This window comes from Adelges cooleyi, unplaced genomic scaffold (assembly GCF_023614345.1).
Source record: "Adelges cooleyi isolate 19-005CV unplaced genomic scaffold, UGA_ACOO_1.1 ACOO_flye_CR_arks_rails_tigmint_CR_PRNA_23, whole genome shotgun sequence".
NCBI lineage: Eukaryota > Metazoa > Arthropoda > Insecta > Hemiptera > Adelgidae > Adelges > Adelges cooleyi.
In genome coordinates, this window is record NW_026095893.1 from 6733141 (window position 1) to 6751570 (window position 18430).

The 18430-nt window shown below is 31.6% G+C and overlaps 1 protein-coding gene across 1 annotated transcript; it reads right to left on the minus strand.

The window, feature by feature from the left end:
* Positions 1 to 14695: 14695 nt before the first annotated feature.
* LOC126835865 (GS homeobox 2-like) lies at positions 14696 to 17131 on the minus strand. Its single transcript, XM_050568712.1, has 2 exons — positions 16657 to 17131; positions 14696 to 15099 (listed from the first exon to the last, which is right to left on the minus strand). The coding sequence occupies exons 1-2, from the start codon at positions 17129 to 17131 to the stop codon at positions 14696 to 14698; spliced, it is 879 nt and encodes a 292-aa protein (XP_050424669.1).
* Positions 17132 to 18430: the final 1299 nt, after the last annotated feature.

The window sequence follows — 18430 nt, forward strand, 5'->3', positions numbered from 1 at the left end:
AGAATGGAGGCAGTTGGAGTGACAATATTATAATATTTTTACCGGTAGAACGTGGTCGGTTGATTAACAAGTATTCGAATCAACGCAAAATAATTATACAGAAGAAGTTTTTTTGTTTTAATAAAAATCGATAGTTTTAAGTTTTATGTTAAAATGTTGGTAAATATATTTTGTGCACTGTGCATCATTTAACGGCGACCATCTTAACCCAATGTCGTGGGTGTCCTTTTACATAAGGTTAGATTCAAACGGTTATTGCTTTTAGTGTCCGAAATGTATTGTATTTTGATTATGTTGAACGGTACATAGTTAAAACAAATATTTATATATATATATATTTATACTCTGTACGATTAATATTGTTTATTCAACGATGGACTCGGTTTCCAGGTACGGTTAGGTCGACTATACTAATTATCCATTCGCGCTGTATCGTTGTCGTCCGTTGAATCGAACCCCTACTCGTTTCGGCGCGGCGTGAAAATGATTTTGCAGAAATTTACATTCTCAAATTACCTCTTGATTGAACAATACTAGCCGCATGCACTTGGCCGAGGGGGGGGGGTATATGTACGCGCATAATAATATGCAAATGTCGCCCAAAGACGGGAAAGGGATTGCGTTGCAGGACGTGTGTTTGGGGCGAGGGCAAGTTCCGGAACGTCGGTAATGGTCGCGGTGGTCGGGTGGTATAGGTAATGTAAAGAACAGTAGACCAGCTATACTATCTCCTAATGCTAGGAAAGCGTCATCACCATGACTCATCTCTAAATCTCGTTAAACACACCTGCGCATTCCCCTCCGCCCCTCGTCTCCTCTGTCACACACGTTTAAATCACACTTCGTTAACCACCGTGTACGCATATTGTACCTAAATACACGTCAACTGTCGCCACTTGAACATTATCTGCGACAACAACCGCACTACAATGTACTTATTATAATATGCAACGTTCATTTTTCAATAATTTCACACATTATTTTGCCCTTAATGTAAGTATACTGAAAATTGAATGACAACAAAATAATTTAAAAAAACGACTGTCAAATGGTAGAACACTCCAGTTGCAGCTCGCAGTTTATTCAAGTTTATTTGAAAAAAAAACATAGTTTATATTGTATTTTCACATCTTTGATTAAAGAAAATCTTTAATAACTAAAAAAAAAAAAACAATAAGTTATAAAGTCAATCCAGATTTTGATGAAGACAAACGCTTATAACTTGAGTTGTAGATATTTTTAATAATAATAAAAAAATCAAAGTAGGTATGATACCGTTGAATTGCTTCACGTGTATAAGTACATATAACATGTCAAAGAGCTTTGATCAAATTTTATTTAACTATTTTTTAATATAATACACTACTACTACTCCAACAACGATTCTGCAAAATAAAAAAAAAATATTTTTTTCCGATTTGAAAAGACCCCCTTGCGATACCGATTTTTACTGAAACTTTTACTGCGTATTCTCGGAAATTCCGAATTATTTTTCAATGTTTGTCAACTTTTTCCGTTTCTAGAATTACACCAAAGAAATACAGTAAGCTAAACTGGTAGAACCGTATGAATGTCTATATTATAATATGATACTACATGGTTTGAACATCTGACTTTATTGTATATTTTTTTGTAATATTATACTCTACAGGGTGAGTTTTTTATCATGAGCGCCGCTCAATATCTCATACGGTTTCATAAGAAATAACATTTTTTTTTCATATTGTTCTTATACAATGTGATATCAATTTTTCACAATTTTTTTTGTTTTTAACCCTCCCAACGTTTTTTTTTTATAGCAACTTTTGAAACTTAAATGGTAACGTATATGTTTTATTACATTTTTAAATTGAGAATAATGCACTGAAAATTTGACTGGTCGATAACCAATTTAGGATAACTATTTTTAAAGCTATAAGAGTTTTAAAGTTAGGATGGGAGGGGAAGTGCGGCTGGGAAATGCACGCAGATAAAAATAATACTACACTCCACTTTTCCTCCTGCCCTAAACTTGAAATTTCAATGACTTCAAAAATAGTTATCCGAAACTGGTTATCGACCAGTCAATATAGTAAAAAAACAATATGAAAAAAACAATTTTTAATTTCTTATTAAACCCCATGAGATATTGAGTGGCCCATGATAAAACAAATCACCATGTATAGTACAGTGGAACCCTCGTTGACAAAATTCGGGTACCATTCGAATTAAATAAATTAACCGGATGTTAATTTATTAAGTATCACTCACACATAAATAAACTGGAGACAAATAATTAACTACAATATAATTTGATATAATACACAATCATACCATTTGTACGCCTTTATATCGGACACGGTCGTTCGGTAGGTAGTAACAATAAAAGGACTTTAATTTTATAACATACTCCCACATTGGATGGATTATTACACTAGATCATTGAGATGAGCATACTGTTGGTCTATATCTCACATTGTTGACGGCCAACACTATTTTATAGTTAATAATTATGTATTCGTTAGTTGAATATTAATAAAATATAATCAATTATCAATTTAATAAAAATCAATTAGTAGGTAATGACTTTGATTGATACTATTGACAGAGTTAAACATGTCCGGGGATACTGGTCAAATAGTCTAACCTCATTTGAAAGTCACAATGGTGGTGAATTATCGGTGGTAAACTCTTGTTCTTGTATTGCTTAAAATCACACTTCATATAATATTATCATTTGAAACCCACAATATCACCTGGTATGTGTAAACACAACAGTAACAGTAGTAAGAACTCGTCATTAATATTTCAACGAGACACTTTGCATTGAATCGTCGAACAACGCGCGTTCATTTACTATTCGCATAACAATATAACCGTTTACTATGCTCTGCCCTGAACGTCTGACTTCATTGTAATATACTATAGAAACAGTTAGTATTCATATAACCTCTTTGTCGTTGTTTTTAAATGTTGACTATACTATTGTAGAATGTAGATAAATGAATAACAAATGGCGTGATTTCGTCGGAAATCATTTTACAGAACTACCTATTGTGTAGAAGTCTCTCTTGAGATACATAATATTGGCTTTTGCATTCAAATTTCGAAGGAACTTATCTTTAGGAACTATTCAAATATTCACAAGTATGCGTCTGTCGTACGATGTTTTTTAATTATATTAACTCACAACGATAACAACAGAAAAAAAAATAATAAACCAACATATTCTCAACTTCCACATTATGTACCTAATAAAATAAAAAGCGTATCATCAGACATCAACATTATTGAAAACAATATTCAAAGTGTTAGCAAATAAATGTTTTTCGTTTTAAGTAAAACGATATTGTCTTAATGTTTATTATCATATTTTGTATAATATAGTAATAAAACTTATTTTTCAGCTCAATACGATTTTACATAACTAAAACTACAAAAATTATTTTATTAGTTCTTTTTTCGACATGTATGCAGTTTGGCTGTTAAAGTTAGAAGTATTTTATTATAAAGTTATCCCTAATAACACAGTGCAGGGTTAGCCTAAAAAAACTGGTACAACAGCGTTGACAAAGTGTAGGTCATTTAGATTCGAGCATGACAGATTACGACCAGGTGCATGTTTACATTAAGCATAAAAAAAGGCAATTGCAAGGAGAAAAACATTTGTGCGGAATTCCTTTTTGGAATCAAAAAGCAGAAATTATCTCTTCAACGACGTAGTGACATTTGACACCCTCATTTTTTTATTTATAATTTCCTAAAGAGAAAATAGGGTTATTAAACGAGATGGCAGATGTTCTTAGACTATTCGGAGAGTAGTGAAAGGTTTGACTGCGTATAATATGCTAAAGAATGATTTTCATATTGATTCTTAAAACGATTGAAGGGTTGATAATACTATAGTAAATCATAGTAGGGTTTTGAAAATTGTAAAAATATTGAAAAAAGGGCGTGCACTTCTCAATTATTTATTTTTCTAAACGTACATCTGCTACAATACATCAACAACTGCAGTAACTTGATTGATTTCAATAGTATAATATGTATTATGTTGATGTGCAATAAAATGTTTCAATGCACTCCATTACCCCGATTCGGTTCGAAAACTGATATTAGCACTTTTATTCTCTATATTGTCATGATTAATCAGCCCTTAACAGTTATATCTATTGCAAGTATATAATTGTGACTTTGCAGGATGTTTGGTTAACTATAACCCATTCAATACTATAAATATATTAGTTTTTCTTAAATGCTATTATTTTTCATACTTTTAAAGTTATTAATAAAATGTGTTATATTTTTCAACATTCCTTATATGTTTAAAGCCCTATTAACTTAATATTTTTTATTGTAACATGTATATTATGTCTTTTTAAATTAAGAAAAATTTGATGAAAATGCATACTGGTCGATAATCAGTTTTGAATAATTATTTTTAACATTAATAGAGTTTAAAATTTAAGACGGGAAGTGGAGTGAGGTTGAGTAATGCGAACAAAAAAAAATAATACTACTTCCACCCTTCCCCCTCTTAAAATTAAAACTCTGGCCAAGTGTTAAGCAATACAAAGGAGCAGTGTTGCTCATGAAAGTAGGAGTGAAGTGTAGTTATGAACTAAAAAAAATGCAGACTTGGCCACAATGTATATATCACAACTTTGAGAGGCTGACACTATTGGTAGGGGGTCTGGAACTTGTTTTTGTTGGGGATTATATATTGTATAAATAACCAAGTAAGTTTTTGTAGCATTTATTGACTACTGTACCCATTGAGTTTATATAACTCTTACCTACTAATTGATCTTTAAGAGTAAAAAGCGTTTTAAAAACATGATCAATTACTATTTGACGTTATTGATTAATAATATGTACTTATTAGTTATTATAAATTAATTACATAGCATACTAAATTAGCTTGCACGTGTAAATGAAAAATAGAGAACAACATTTGTTTCCAGTTCTATTTATCGTTGACGTTTTCATTGAAAGGGCCGTAAAATAATTCATATGCAGCCATGCAGGTATATTCTAAACACACTCATGTAGCGAGCTTTGTATATTTTATATAAATCAATAAATCATTAAAAACTCTTTACAAAAATAAAACCCCCGATTTCCTTATCATTATTTGGAAGGGTGTTAGTGCCTAGATGTATACATATAATCGTAAAACCAATAAATTCTTAGCTGGCTGTCTCTACATAAATGTTAATAATATAAATTATTTTATCTTCATTTTTTTTAGAGTTAGAAGAATTTTTTTTATCTAAAAGCGTTGTCTCGTACAACAATACCACATTGTTTTTTCAAAACAATTTACAGGACAATGTTATTGTATACTGTCACGCGATCGGCTCTTTATATTATGTATGTAAATCTACAACGCAATCAACTGCATTCTAGTAAAAGTGGATATTTCGTTCTCGGAAATTGATCATTACTTTTTTGCAGTAAAATATTTTGTGATTTCACAAATAATTAGCTACAAACATTTATATTATTTTTTCTTATAAATGGATATTTAAAATTATCACTATGTATTATGTCAAACGTATACATAGAGAGTTGAACTGGAAGGCTATACCACGACCAACCCTAAACAGCTGAATTACGTAGGTAGCATGCTATATGCGGTGGGGTAGATGTGAAGAGAGGGTCTTGGATGACGTACAATGTCTTATAACCCGTATATAATACGCCGGATCAAAAATGTATAAAAAAAAGTATCTTGAATTAAAAAGTAACAAGTCCGGTTAGGAAGTTTGAGACACCTAATTAGGTGCTATTTTTCGAGTTTAAATGTTAAACTGCACAAAAAAAATATTAAAAACATTTAAATTTTATCGCTTGATATTTAAACTTTACCCAAAAATGAAATGAACAAGCTGTACATAAGCTATTTTCGTTAGTTAAGTTTACTGACCGATAACGTTTATAATTGTTTGATACTTTCTAATATTTGATTTTAAATACAAAAATTGTTTAAGCGTAAACATTACATATTATTTTATTTTTTAAAAACAATTGAAACTATCACATATATTTCAGTTCATAACTATAATTGACCCCCATCGGTTAACAACGTTGTTAATTATCGTATTTCATTTATGTTTATTATTATAAACAGCTTGCAAGCTTCGAATTGGTTGTCGACCAATATACGGGTACAATTTTTTGTAGTATTGTTAACAAAAGCATCAAAACAGTTGGAAATTATTAATTATTTTTGAAGTAATAATATCGCCTGTAAGTAACACTACATAGCAGTATAATACATGATAGTTGTCCAATAATTATAAAATGTTGAGAATATTGTTAAAAAGTACAATACTTACGTACAGAGACATATCTATTTAAAATTATGTAATTTTATTTACATTTAAACTTTTTTTAATCTTAAGTAATTAAATACCGAATACTTATTTTAAATACTATTTAAAATGTATATATGGAAGTCAGAAAGTCAACATAAAAGTAAATAACGCAAAATATTAACATCAATTTAGGTCGTTTGGTAGTTTAGACGTCATATTTTGTTATGGTCATTTATTTTTTTACCTCAGATCTAAATGAGTTAATCTCAATTTTTGGCCAATGTGAGCTTTTACTACTCATAGCATACCTGATAATTGTCTTTCACTTCACTACCCGTAAACAAATCAAATCACCCATTGTTTGCTTCTTAACAATTATCCGTAGTAAAAACACAAATTTAAAACCGCGCTAATTATGGAAATTATAAATGACCACAACTGAAATAAATAACTATAAGATGGCCGCTTTTACACTAGAGGTACAGGCTTCAAAATTTATGAAGGTTAATTTTCTCAAAAAAAAAAAAAGATACCTAGATGTTATGTTCACCCTGAAGAACAGAATAAAGAAAGTACGGTATAACAGTGGTTTATATTGTACTTAAGAAGTTTAATTGCGTGTGAGCGTATCTAGTGCACATTTCTGCGGTCAATATATATTTGTAGGCCGTAAAATATGTTTATATGTGTTGCAATTGTTTTTGAAGCGTTCAATGCAGTTCAATTTACACGGTCGTAAAATAAGCGTATAGTTGGAATTGCGCAGACACGGAAAACGCACAAATGAACAGCAGTGGAGTATCGGGAAATAAACTACCAAAAGGCACGACGACTGTAATGTTTTCTTCTCAGCTTGTTTTATGTTCACGTGACATAAACCTTATACCTCTATTTTATGTAGTACTTAAAGGTCTCTTGTATAAATAAATAAAATTCTAACAAAAACACTATAAAAAAACGCCATAATTGCCTATACTTAATATTGTATACTATTGAAACAATAAGATACGGAACTCTGAAAAGTAGTTTAAAAATAGTTGTTTATAACTGGTTATCAACTAGTCTAAATATTTTTAATACATTATTCTCAATTAAAAAAGTTAATGAAATGTATGCGTTACCATTTAAGTTTTAAAAATTGGAAGGGAGGTGAAAATAAAAAAAAAAAAAGTGAAAAATTGAGGTCTTATAACAACAATATGCAAAATAAAATACAATTTCTTATTAGGCCCTATGAGATATTGAGTTGTCCACGATAAAACGATCACCTTGTATACTTTAAATTAATTTAATATTTATAACTCATAAAGTCATCATAATTATTAAATACAAATTATTATATTACTTATACGCAATCTGTTATTGTTAATATATTATATACAAGACATGTATGGATAACGACAACAATTGAAAACCCATTAACATTCCAAAGTGATGACGACGTCAAACACTCGCAATCGCCACCGCCCCTAACCGTTCACCAGTACAGAACATTTGACTTATGTGAAAATAGGTACTATAATTTAAAGCAAGAGATGACTGATAAACAGAGGGAAGAGGGGACGTTAAATAAATGATCCTTGTTATACACTTATTAAATACTTGAGTATAGTACACAGAAAAATCATTCTTGACCCAGAACAATGTCAGTGATGGTGGTCACAGTAGTCAATCATAGTGGAATATTAATAGGTGTTTAATAATAATTGTTACCGGTATGGTTTGTTAATCAGCATCGGCCGTATTTCTTAACCAGAATTTGTATTTTTATATCTTTATTACTGTATACAATTAGTTTACCTTAACTTTAAGACCTACTTTAATAAATCGGCAGTATATTGTGACACTCGCGGCAATTGTTGCAAATTCATTCGCTGGACTGTTCAGAGAGTGAATTGCGCACTTCCCCAAGCAGTTGTAATCTCAAGCCACTAAATCATAACCCTGACTAGGTCTGGTAGAAGAATTACCATCAGAGATACACACAACACTACATTCGATTTTATTCGCCGTTTAACTTCAGCACATTTAAAGCAAAAGTATGATGTGCGCAAGAATTTCAAACATTTTAAATTTTTTTATTTTAGACTCACCTTATAGTCTTTTAACATAAATTATTATTTAAATTGACTGAAGCGTTTTTTAACGTTTTCGTAACAATACTTCAATTCTGCCACTCGGATTTAATACTACACCAACATCATTTTAGTTTAACCGCACTAACCGTATTTTATATATTTATCCACAAGAAGGGTATGTTGATTTAGTACGAGACCAACACAAAAGGTCACAGAGCGGCCGTTTGTTTAAATTTTCAAATTGAAAATCGTAGGCGAAATAATTAAGCCAAGCACTTATACTACATGCATTCGTCCCTTTTTTGTGCATAGGGATTATATTTTTGTTAGTGGAAATGTGTTTTTATGATAGGACGTTATGCGGCGGTCCCAATGTGCCATTACACTAGCGCAGCAGCGGTCTAAAGACAAATGATGGGGACCGCCACATCAGCTTCGCACTATAACAGCAGCGACCATGTAATTATTATTGTCTTGGACCGACTTAAGTCTCCGGGGACATCCGTTTTCCGAGACAATTTACTATACGCCAAAATACACGAGAACGTTGCATGCACTTTCTGTTTTCTTAAGTTTCCTCCAAACGTTTGTTGTCGGAGTCGGCCAAGAGTTATTACATGCGTTTTGCTAACGGCCGAGAACCGCCGTTCTTAGATACGTTTTCAGAATTTAAGATGTGTAGAAAGGAAAAACGAAACGCCTTTTTAAAATAAAATAAATCAGTTTATACAATCGGCTGCTTACCACCAATGTCAAATTATTGGCGACCTAAATACTCTTCGGTTATAATATTTTCGGAGATATATTTTTCAGTGTGAATATTTTACTGCTAAAATATTTTTTTGTAAACAATTTCTATTTACAGATGAAGTAAATTTACACTCAATATGAGTATATAAATCTAAAACGAATTCAAACAATCCTGATAGTCTTCGTTATTAAACAAAATCGTAATAAAATAACAACTACGTTTAAGTCAAATCTACTGAATATTATTTTTATAATTATTATTTATTTAAGTTTAAAAATGAAAGCATTATTGAGAAGTTCCGATAAACGTCACTATCCCGTCAAAGTAATAAATTATAGTACGAAATATTGAACGATAAATTATGTGTTTTTGAAACAATCAACCGGCTTGATTGACAAAACGTTTGATATTTTGTGAAAGAGTAAACACATTTATTGACAGCGTTTTCAATTAAATGAAAAAAATTAAATATTATTTTAATATCATTATTTTTCAATAAATAATTCATCAGGATTCATGGTCATCAAAATTCATAATTTTTAAATGTTAACCAGTGCACTATTTAAATTTCCAAGTTAAAAAAATTAAACACATTTATTACTAACAAGAAACGGCAAAATATGTATAAAATATGGAAATAAAAAGCAAACAAATGAAATAATACTACGACACTAGGGATATGTATCTGTTTTAGAAGTATAACTTAAAAATATTGGTACACCTAGCTTAAAAATTATTCTGTTTTCAGGTTAATACAACCCGACTCGGTTAAAACTGTTTTATCGATTTACATGCAAATTCCCGGAGTTAGTTTTAATCCGAATTTCAGATGTAACTCAACCTTTTCAGCCATAGGGTATCATAATATAATATGGGACGCCTTTCTTTATTTTTTACTTTACAGGTATTACCATTGAGTTTATACTAAACGGTATTATTTATATTTATTTTAAAATGTTTAATTTTAAATTTAGTTTAAAAAATATCAAGACTGTAATGGTATAAGAATACGAGTATAATTTCAACAACTGTCAAAGCTCTTAAAACACATTAATACAAAGCTTAGTTAAATGCTAAATAATATTAATTCAATAGCTCTGTTTAATATGGTTATTTTGTTTTATTCTTCGATTTTCAGTCAGAAGTCAGACGAATTTTGTACGCTATAATGTTAACTTTAAGTCTTAATAAATGTTTTGGCCCCTAAGCCGTTTGTCGCATTACTTTTATTAATACTAACTTTGTCTTAAGTCTAAATGCATACATCATAATTTATGTAAACATATCATAGTAAGTAAACACTACACACGCTACTTTGGTATATCACATCGTGTCAGCACGGTCCGTTTTAATTAATTATTATCATATTTCCTCAGTAGTCTTCCTTTCATTTGTTAAATTTTGTAATTAGTGGTGTGCAAATACTGTTTAAATACCTAAAGTGTTTCTCTCTCTCTCTGGTACAGTTATTGATACTACGTGGAAGCATATTTTATAATGTCCCCAGAGAATTGGTTAGAACTCATTTGGCTCTAAACTGTATATTGCTGATATTTTAATGGTTACATTCAAATAACCAAGAACTTGTATACAGAATATACCTATATACATTTATAAAATATATTATATATATATATTTTATACCTATATAAAATTACATAGTTGCTCTCTATCATAAATTAATAGAGTAAATACATAGGAATTAGTATGAGATGATAATATTTAATACACTTGATGATTAATATTTATTTTTTATTACTACAGTAATTAAACTTAATATTTCTTTTGGCTGTTAGCTTATTGGATACAAGTGAGCAATGATGAAGACAAATATTATTTATTACTTATGTGTAAAGTGTAAACATATTTTTAAGCAGTCCGTTAAATACAATACTAATTATTAAAATATAATTACACAAATTGCATATGTGGTATATGTAAATAAAGTATAATTTATTAATATATAATATAATATTAGAAACTTTATAAAGGGCAACAAAGTGGCTTATTTCACTAATTTAATATGAAGTCTAATGTATACAAATTTAAAAAAATTAAATTTAATCGCATGATTTTGTAGGAATGTGTTTTAATGGAGCTTTAGAAATTATAATAATTATTTTCGATGTATTAATGAATACAAAATGTTGTTTATAATATGGTGTAAGAAATTGTTATGCATTTTCCATTACTACGTATACACGCGTGGCTTATACCGACTTTACTTAATCGGAATAAGTTAAAAGCTTGTCTACAACGTATGTTTACCTGTTGACGTCAAATCGCATTAACCTAATACGCATTCGCATTTCACATTTAGGTTAACATATGCAATTGTTAATTTGAGAAAACAAACTTAATGCGTATTAAGTTAATCCAGGAATTAGGTGCACGTATAAACCTTTTTTTTTATATGCACATTATAGCTCAATAGGAATAAATTATTTATTTAGATTCCTCAATTGAATTAAATCTTCCTAATCCAACTCCACTCCTACTTCTAAATAGTATTATATATTATGATATAAAAAACATTTTTTTTTGCCAAGTAAATAATAGTCATTGTAATAACAATTTATTCAAATAATAACTCAGGATATGACAATACAACTTTAAAATAATTTTGTTTTAAATGTTTATAACTACTAAATATCAGTTATAAACATCTTATAGAAATACCGTAGCTGAATACAAACAATAATAACGTTATAAGTTTCAACACCGAATTTTTACTATCGAAATTATCACTGAAAAAAAAAGTTTATTTTAAAATGTAGAATCATAGTACCCATCATTCAATTTAAACACACAGTTATGGATAGATAAATAAATAAATGGGTATCATTGATCAGAAATAAAAAAAAATGTCGACTAGTCGATAACCAGTTATGCATCATTACTTTTAAAATTATTAGAATCAGTGGTGAATTGAAAGAAATAGGGCCTAGTTCTAAAATATAACAAAAGGGCCAATAACATAACTGCTTATAATAAATTTTTCGCAAAATCTTAATTCAGATCCTAAACTATAGTAATGAGGAATTTTTATTAGTTACTTTTTTATTTTGACAGACCATCACATTCATTTCTGTAGACAAAATTACAATTTTTCCACCAAAATAATTTTAGGCTAGTCAAAACCAAAACGTATTGGAATTATTGTTACTAAGTCATCTGCAAATGTTCATAGTAAATAGAAAAGATCTTTAACTGTGCTTAAGCGTTTTTTAATTTTTTATTACTCAATCCGTTCATTTTTAATAGTTTAGTAAAAGAATACTAAAAAACCTACTTTAAAATTTCGTTGAAAAAAAATTATTTGATCTATGGAAAAATTGGTACGTTTAAGCGTAAATAATATTTTCCCATATTTTCTTATGAACAATTTGTCGATTTAGTACAGTCACAGTATCTATCTATAATATTCATTCGCATTAGCCCTGTTTTTATTCTACAAATTCCTAAAATTGTTAGTTTAAATCATTTTTCTTTCTGCGCATAAAATGATTATTTTATATACATTTTTACATTAGGAATATTTGTTATAATAGCTCGACTTGTCTTTTACAAAAATCGAATTAAACAAATAATTTGTGGGGTTTGGGCCAGGGTGCCACACAGATATAAGGTCGCACTTCGCAAATGTCCGGGTTTGCTGTGTAAAATCCATCACTGCTAGCTGTGTTATATACACTTTTCATAGGTATTATCATACTCCTATCTTTTTATGCCATATAACAACGATATTAGAGGTAGAAATAATTTTGATAAAATTTCATACCACGGTGTTATTTCATAACAAACTCACTTTCATACTATAATATATTATATTATGTAGTGGGTGTAATATAATATTCTGATAACGAACTGATGTCGGTTGTCACGTCTCCAGGGACAAATAGTATTTTTGGGTCTTATTCGATTTCCGAGGCCGGGTACGTAATACGATTAAGGAGAAGGCAGCGCCCTGTTTTGATGGCGCGTGGTTAAAGAATTGGATGCAAACGAAGGGGGGACAAGAACAATATACTTTCGGTGGATCTTAACTGCGTGTCGACAACGTAAACAATATTTTATAGGTCATTTCGGTCAAAGACCGATAAAAAAAAAAAGATAAATAATTTGATACTCAAAAATATAAATTATATTGTCACGAAACAGTGAATAATTATATCATTACATTAATGTAAGTATCAAGTTTTATATAGAAAATAAAAAATGTTACAGAAAAAAAAATACATTTTCATTAAAATTAACAATATAATAATAGTATAATATGATAATAATATATTCAAGGGTATCCTTTATAGCGGTAGTGGGAAGAAAGAGACATGTCTCTTTTGTTTATAATTTTACCATTTAAATTATCTCATTAAGTACAGTTAAGTGAGTAATTGAAATTAAATAGTAAAGCAAGTAGACATATAACTGAACAATATTAAGTAGAAAAATAACATTTTTTTTTAAAGTTTATACAACGATGTATAATTTTAACTTCAGTTGGTTAAAACCACTCAATTAATATAATATTATTTTTACTTTGACATTGTAGCGGTCGTACTATTTAGACTCCAATTCACCAAAAAAAATATTTATGAAATAATAAAAATAATCAAAAAATATGTCAATACAATAATAAACTTCATAATGTTATCATAATATTTCTGTTTTAAACAACTTTATGTATAATTTGTGTTATAATTACCAGATACTCTTTTTTTTTTGGTCTATAACTGTTTATGTAATTTTGATAATAATTATTTTGTACTTATAATATAAATATTGAGATAAAAAATTAAATGTATGTCGTAATAAAAGGAACTACAAACCTACGCGACCTATCGTTCTATTGGATGTATTATAATAATATTATTCCTAAAAGAGTTTTAGACAACATATTATACAAAATACAAATCGAGTATTTTTTTTTCGAAGGTATACAGATCGTTTTATAAAAAAATACATACGAGACACGGGAATTAAATTTCATAAAAAAAAACGTCACCACGATGGCAGTACACGGAGGAAAAGTGTAAAATGAAGTGTAATGTGTATTAATATTTCTCATGTGCCGTACGCAATAAAACAATGTGACGGCCGGCAATTGTCGGGTATACGTGTGTACGCTATGGTGTTATCATAACAAAGCCGGTCGGACAAGCAAATCCCCGTAGGAAATGAACACGGTTTACCGAGAAGTCACATAAATCAACCCTTGCTCGGTCGTGCGAAAATCTTGGGCGGCCTAAGCGCCACAACAGCCGTCGCGTCGAGAGGACGCGTGCAATACGCGCGACCCGTCCGTCTTCCTCAATAATTAATACTGTAATGTTTTAGAAGTGCAACACACTTTTCCCCTCGATAAAACTTCAGATCGTTTAAACGAAAATTCGGTCAAATGTCGTTTTATAATATAGTCTTTTCGGTATTTAAAAAAAGAGTTATACTATGTATTGGATTTTCGGGTACACTTTCAGTCCAAACACCGCAACCGGTATACCCATCACAGCCAAACTCTTAACGGTAAACGTTATCAGTCAAATAATTAAGCGTTGGCGACAACACGTCTAGTCGAAATGGTCACCGTCTCGGTTCAGCAGCTGATGGCGGTCATCGCTTTCGCCGGTGCGCTGACAACCGGTTTCGCCGGATGCGGTAGGCGATTGGTGACATGATTTTGGGCAAGTGCAGCACGATATAGATCTGTTGGTCGCGGCCGTCGTAGGTCCGTCCTCTTTCTTGTGCTTGACCCGCCTGTTTTGGAACCAAATCTTCACTTGTTTTTCGGACAACCGCAAACAGTTGGCGATCTCGATGCGCCTCAGCCGGGACAAGTACATGTTGCTGGAGAACTCCCGTTCCAGTTCTAGCAGTTGATTGCTGGTGAAAGCGGTCCTGATCCGTTTCGAACTACCGGAATCCGTGTCGCTTTCCACCCCAGCCTCTCGCAAAGGATCCACAAAGGGACTTTCTAAAAAAACATAAAAGAAAACATAATAAGTACGTACGCATTACACAAGTCAAATTAAATTATCTAATAAAATACAGCAAGTTGACAAGCCCCGGCAATTAAAGTAGAGTGGAGTGGATTAGTTCAATTAATCTGTGCTTATTTCCTTTTCATAAACTTCCCGACACGGAGCCATCCCAATTCCCAAATTGTTATTCTCTTTCAGTTCGTCAACTATTGATTTTCAAACGGCATATAGTCTTACATTTTTTTTTTCATATGGTAAAGTAGATAGCTGTAACTTAATTGGGTCGAGTGCTAAATTTTCTAAAGTAATAGTTGAAATGTTTAATTTGAACTAAACATTTCCAACCTTCAGGGACTATTATAAACATCTTACAAACGTTTTCGTACGTATGAACTGCATTACATTTGTGTTATACATGGAGTATGAAAAAGTTCGTATGGCGTTCAAAATAGACAACCTGATGTTCAAGTGTTATAACGTTTAATACATAAGAAAAAATTATTTATATATAAAATTTGTCCGTTGATTTGATCCATTTAAATGCAGTTACCCCACTTCACTCTGTTATAAAATAGTGATTGGTCATATTTATTTTTCGACTAAAAATATTTAAAAATTAAGGTACAAATGTAAATGAATAGTGCTAAGAAAAAATATTTAAAATCATATTACTACACATTTTTTATCAGGCTAATTTAAAAAATAATTTTAACTTAAGAAACGATTATTTTTCATGGCTGGTACCCAATCAACCACATTGAAAATTATCCCGTATATATCTCGTAATTACACTTAGAGTGCGATTAATCGTAAAACACATAAACTTTAGCAAGTTAGCATAAATAAAAAAAGGTGTAATTTAGCTATGTTAGAGGTTGATGTTTGTATTTAATTAAATTTTCGAAAAATCTGTTGTTTTCAGAAAAAAAAATAATAATAAGAACAGGCTATAGAAAAAGATTACGGTTGAAACGTTCTTATACTATCATGCACATTCTTTTTCGTGAACCATTACTTAAATTTTTAATTACCAAGAGGGAGATAATTAAATTTTTATTAAAACTAATCGTTAAGACTACTATGAATTTATTGAATTATAAATGATAAGTTTTGTTGTTAAAAAAATTATTAAATTCAGTAAGGTTGCAATTATTTTTGAATTATTTTTAACAAGTATGTTTCTAAATAACTAAATACATTTCTCATTTAGCCACTTGTGTTGTACACAGACACTTTTCTTTACACCGTGTTTCTTTCACATTTAAAGCCTGTATTGTACTTTTTTACTAGTCGGGTTCTATTGTTTACTAGGCGGTTACCGAAATGGCGAAAGTGTGCAAAAACTGCCTACACAGCTAAGCCGATCCCAATAATTAAACAACGGCATAATTAGTTCATCGTTAAAAGCAATTTAGCCGCCCTCAAAAAACCTTAAAAATGTTTTTACAAAATTCAGATTCCTGATTAAAAAACTAATTGGGAAAACCAGTCGATAATAGTACCTATTGTAATATGTTTACTTGATGCGATATGTAAAACAAAGTAATTACCTGTTTCGCATTTAACCTCGTCGATGGTTCGCTTTTTGGCAGCCGCTGTCCGTTGGACTTTGACTTGGTGTTTTGCTTTTTGCGCCAATTGCGGTACCGGTCTCACCGGGCCGTTGCCCGTCGTCTGTCGGTCTTGTCGATGCTGACTTACGGTGTGATGGTCTTCGGCGCTCTTGAACCTAGCGGTGGCCGGGAATCCACCGTAAAGCGGCGACATGGATCTTGGCGCGAACAAGCTAGGTTGTTGCTGATGCTGATACCGGTATACGGCTGCCGCAGTCCTATTAAGAAACTGCAAGTACTCGTTTAACTGAGGGTGATAAGGCACGGCTGACGTGGCGACCCCGTGACCGATAGAAGCTACGGGCTGCTGCTTGATTCCGACACCACCGGCTCCTCCGCCAATTAACGAGTCGATCAAAAACGACCGGGACATGACTTTCTTGTTGCTTCCCGCACCGGCGGATGTGGTCATCATCAGTGAAGAGTGGTCCATAGCGTACGAAGAGGGTTAACGCGGTGTTCAGAGGTTGTTTTCGTACTCGCACAAACACTAGTAAACGCGCACGCCGCAAAACTCTGTTCGAGAACTGGTCGGCCAGCGTTAACGTCTTCAAAGGGTCTGCGGCTGGAAGGCACTGACGAACCGGTAGGTCGGACCTCGGGTCGGAGGGTCGAGTTCCTCGTCCCCACCCGGTACCGGTTAAGCGCCTCCCACAACCCCTACCCAAACTCGTACCCTTCGGGGTACCTATAAAACATGCCCGGTAGCAACAGCTATTTGCGCCGCCGCCACCCTCGTCTTCTACATTACACACTATATAGATAACACAATATACGCGTGTTTGTTGTCTGTTTTTAAAAACCTATCCCGCTAATTGTCCCACCGCCGACAACCCTCCGCCGCGAGCCGTACCGAACAGTTCGGTGCCCGACGATGTAAATATTGCATCGACCGATTAATCAAAATTGAATGGGCTCCCCGCTGCCAATGTATCTCCCACGCGCCCGACGTGCACGACTGCAGCCACAGCATTAAGTGCACTTGAACGCGGCCTAACCATTTATAATATTACAGCCAAAGTGCAAAGACGATATAATGGAAATCAATACAGACAGCAGCGACTGCAATCATGCCTTGTAGTATTATTAACGCGGAAAACGCTGTAATGGACTTCGAATCAACTTTGATTAAAAATTAAAATACATTTTTTACTTATGAGTAGTAGTAGTAGTAGTAGTAGTAGGTAGTGTTATTTGTTTAAAATTAATGAAAATGTACCTAATATTTAATTCAAACTATGAATTGTTTTAAACGGTACATATCATCGATGCGATTTTGGTGGTAAGCGAGTTAACAACAGAATTTGATTCTGTTAGAACACATTGAAAGTATCATTTTGAATTTGACTCCTGTACAATTTTTTAAAAACTCATGTATATTTTGGTTTTCACCACTTCATTACTAATCAAATGATCGCTTATAAATCATCTTAAGGGGAACGGAAAGCGTCAATTTTTTTACAAATAAAGACTAAAACGCGGAGTCACTTTCTGAAGTGTCTATCGAACCGATTTCAATAATTTTTTGTTTGTTTTATAGTTTAACATCATCTCTATGGGGGATAAAAGGCTCATTTTTTATTTTTGTCTTAAAAAAATATTTATAAGCATTTTTATTTTTACTTTTTTTATAGTTTTTTCTAATACATCTAACTAGTTTTTTAATCGCTAAATCAAAAATCGGTCTTTTAGCCCCCATAGAAAAAATAGT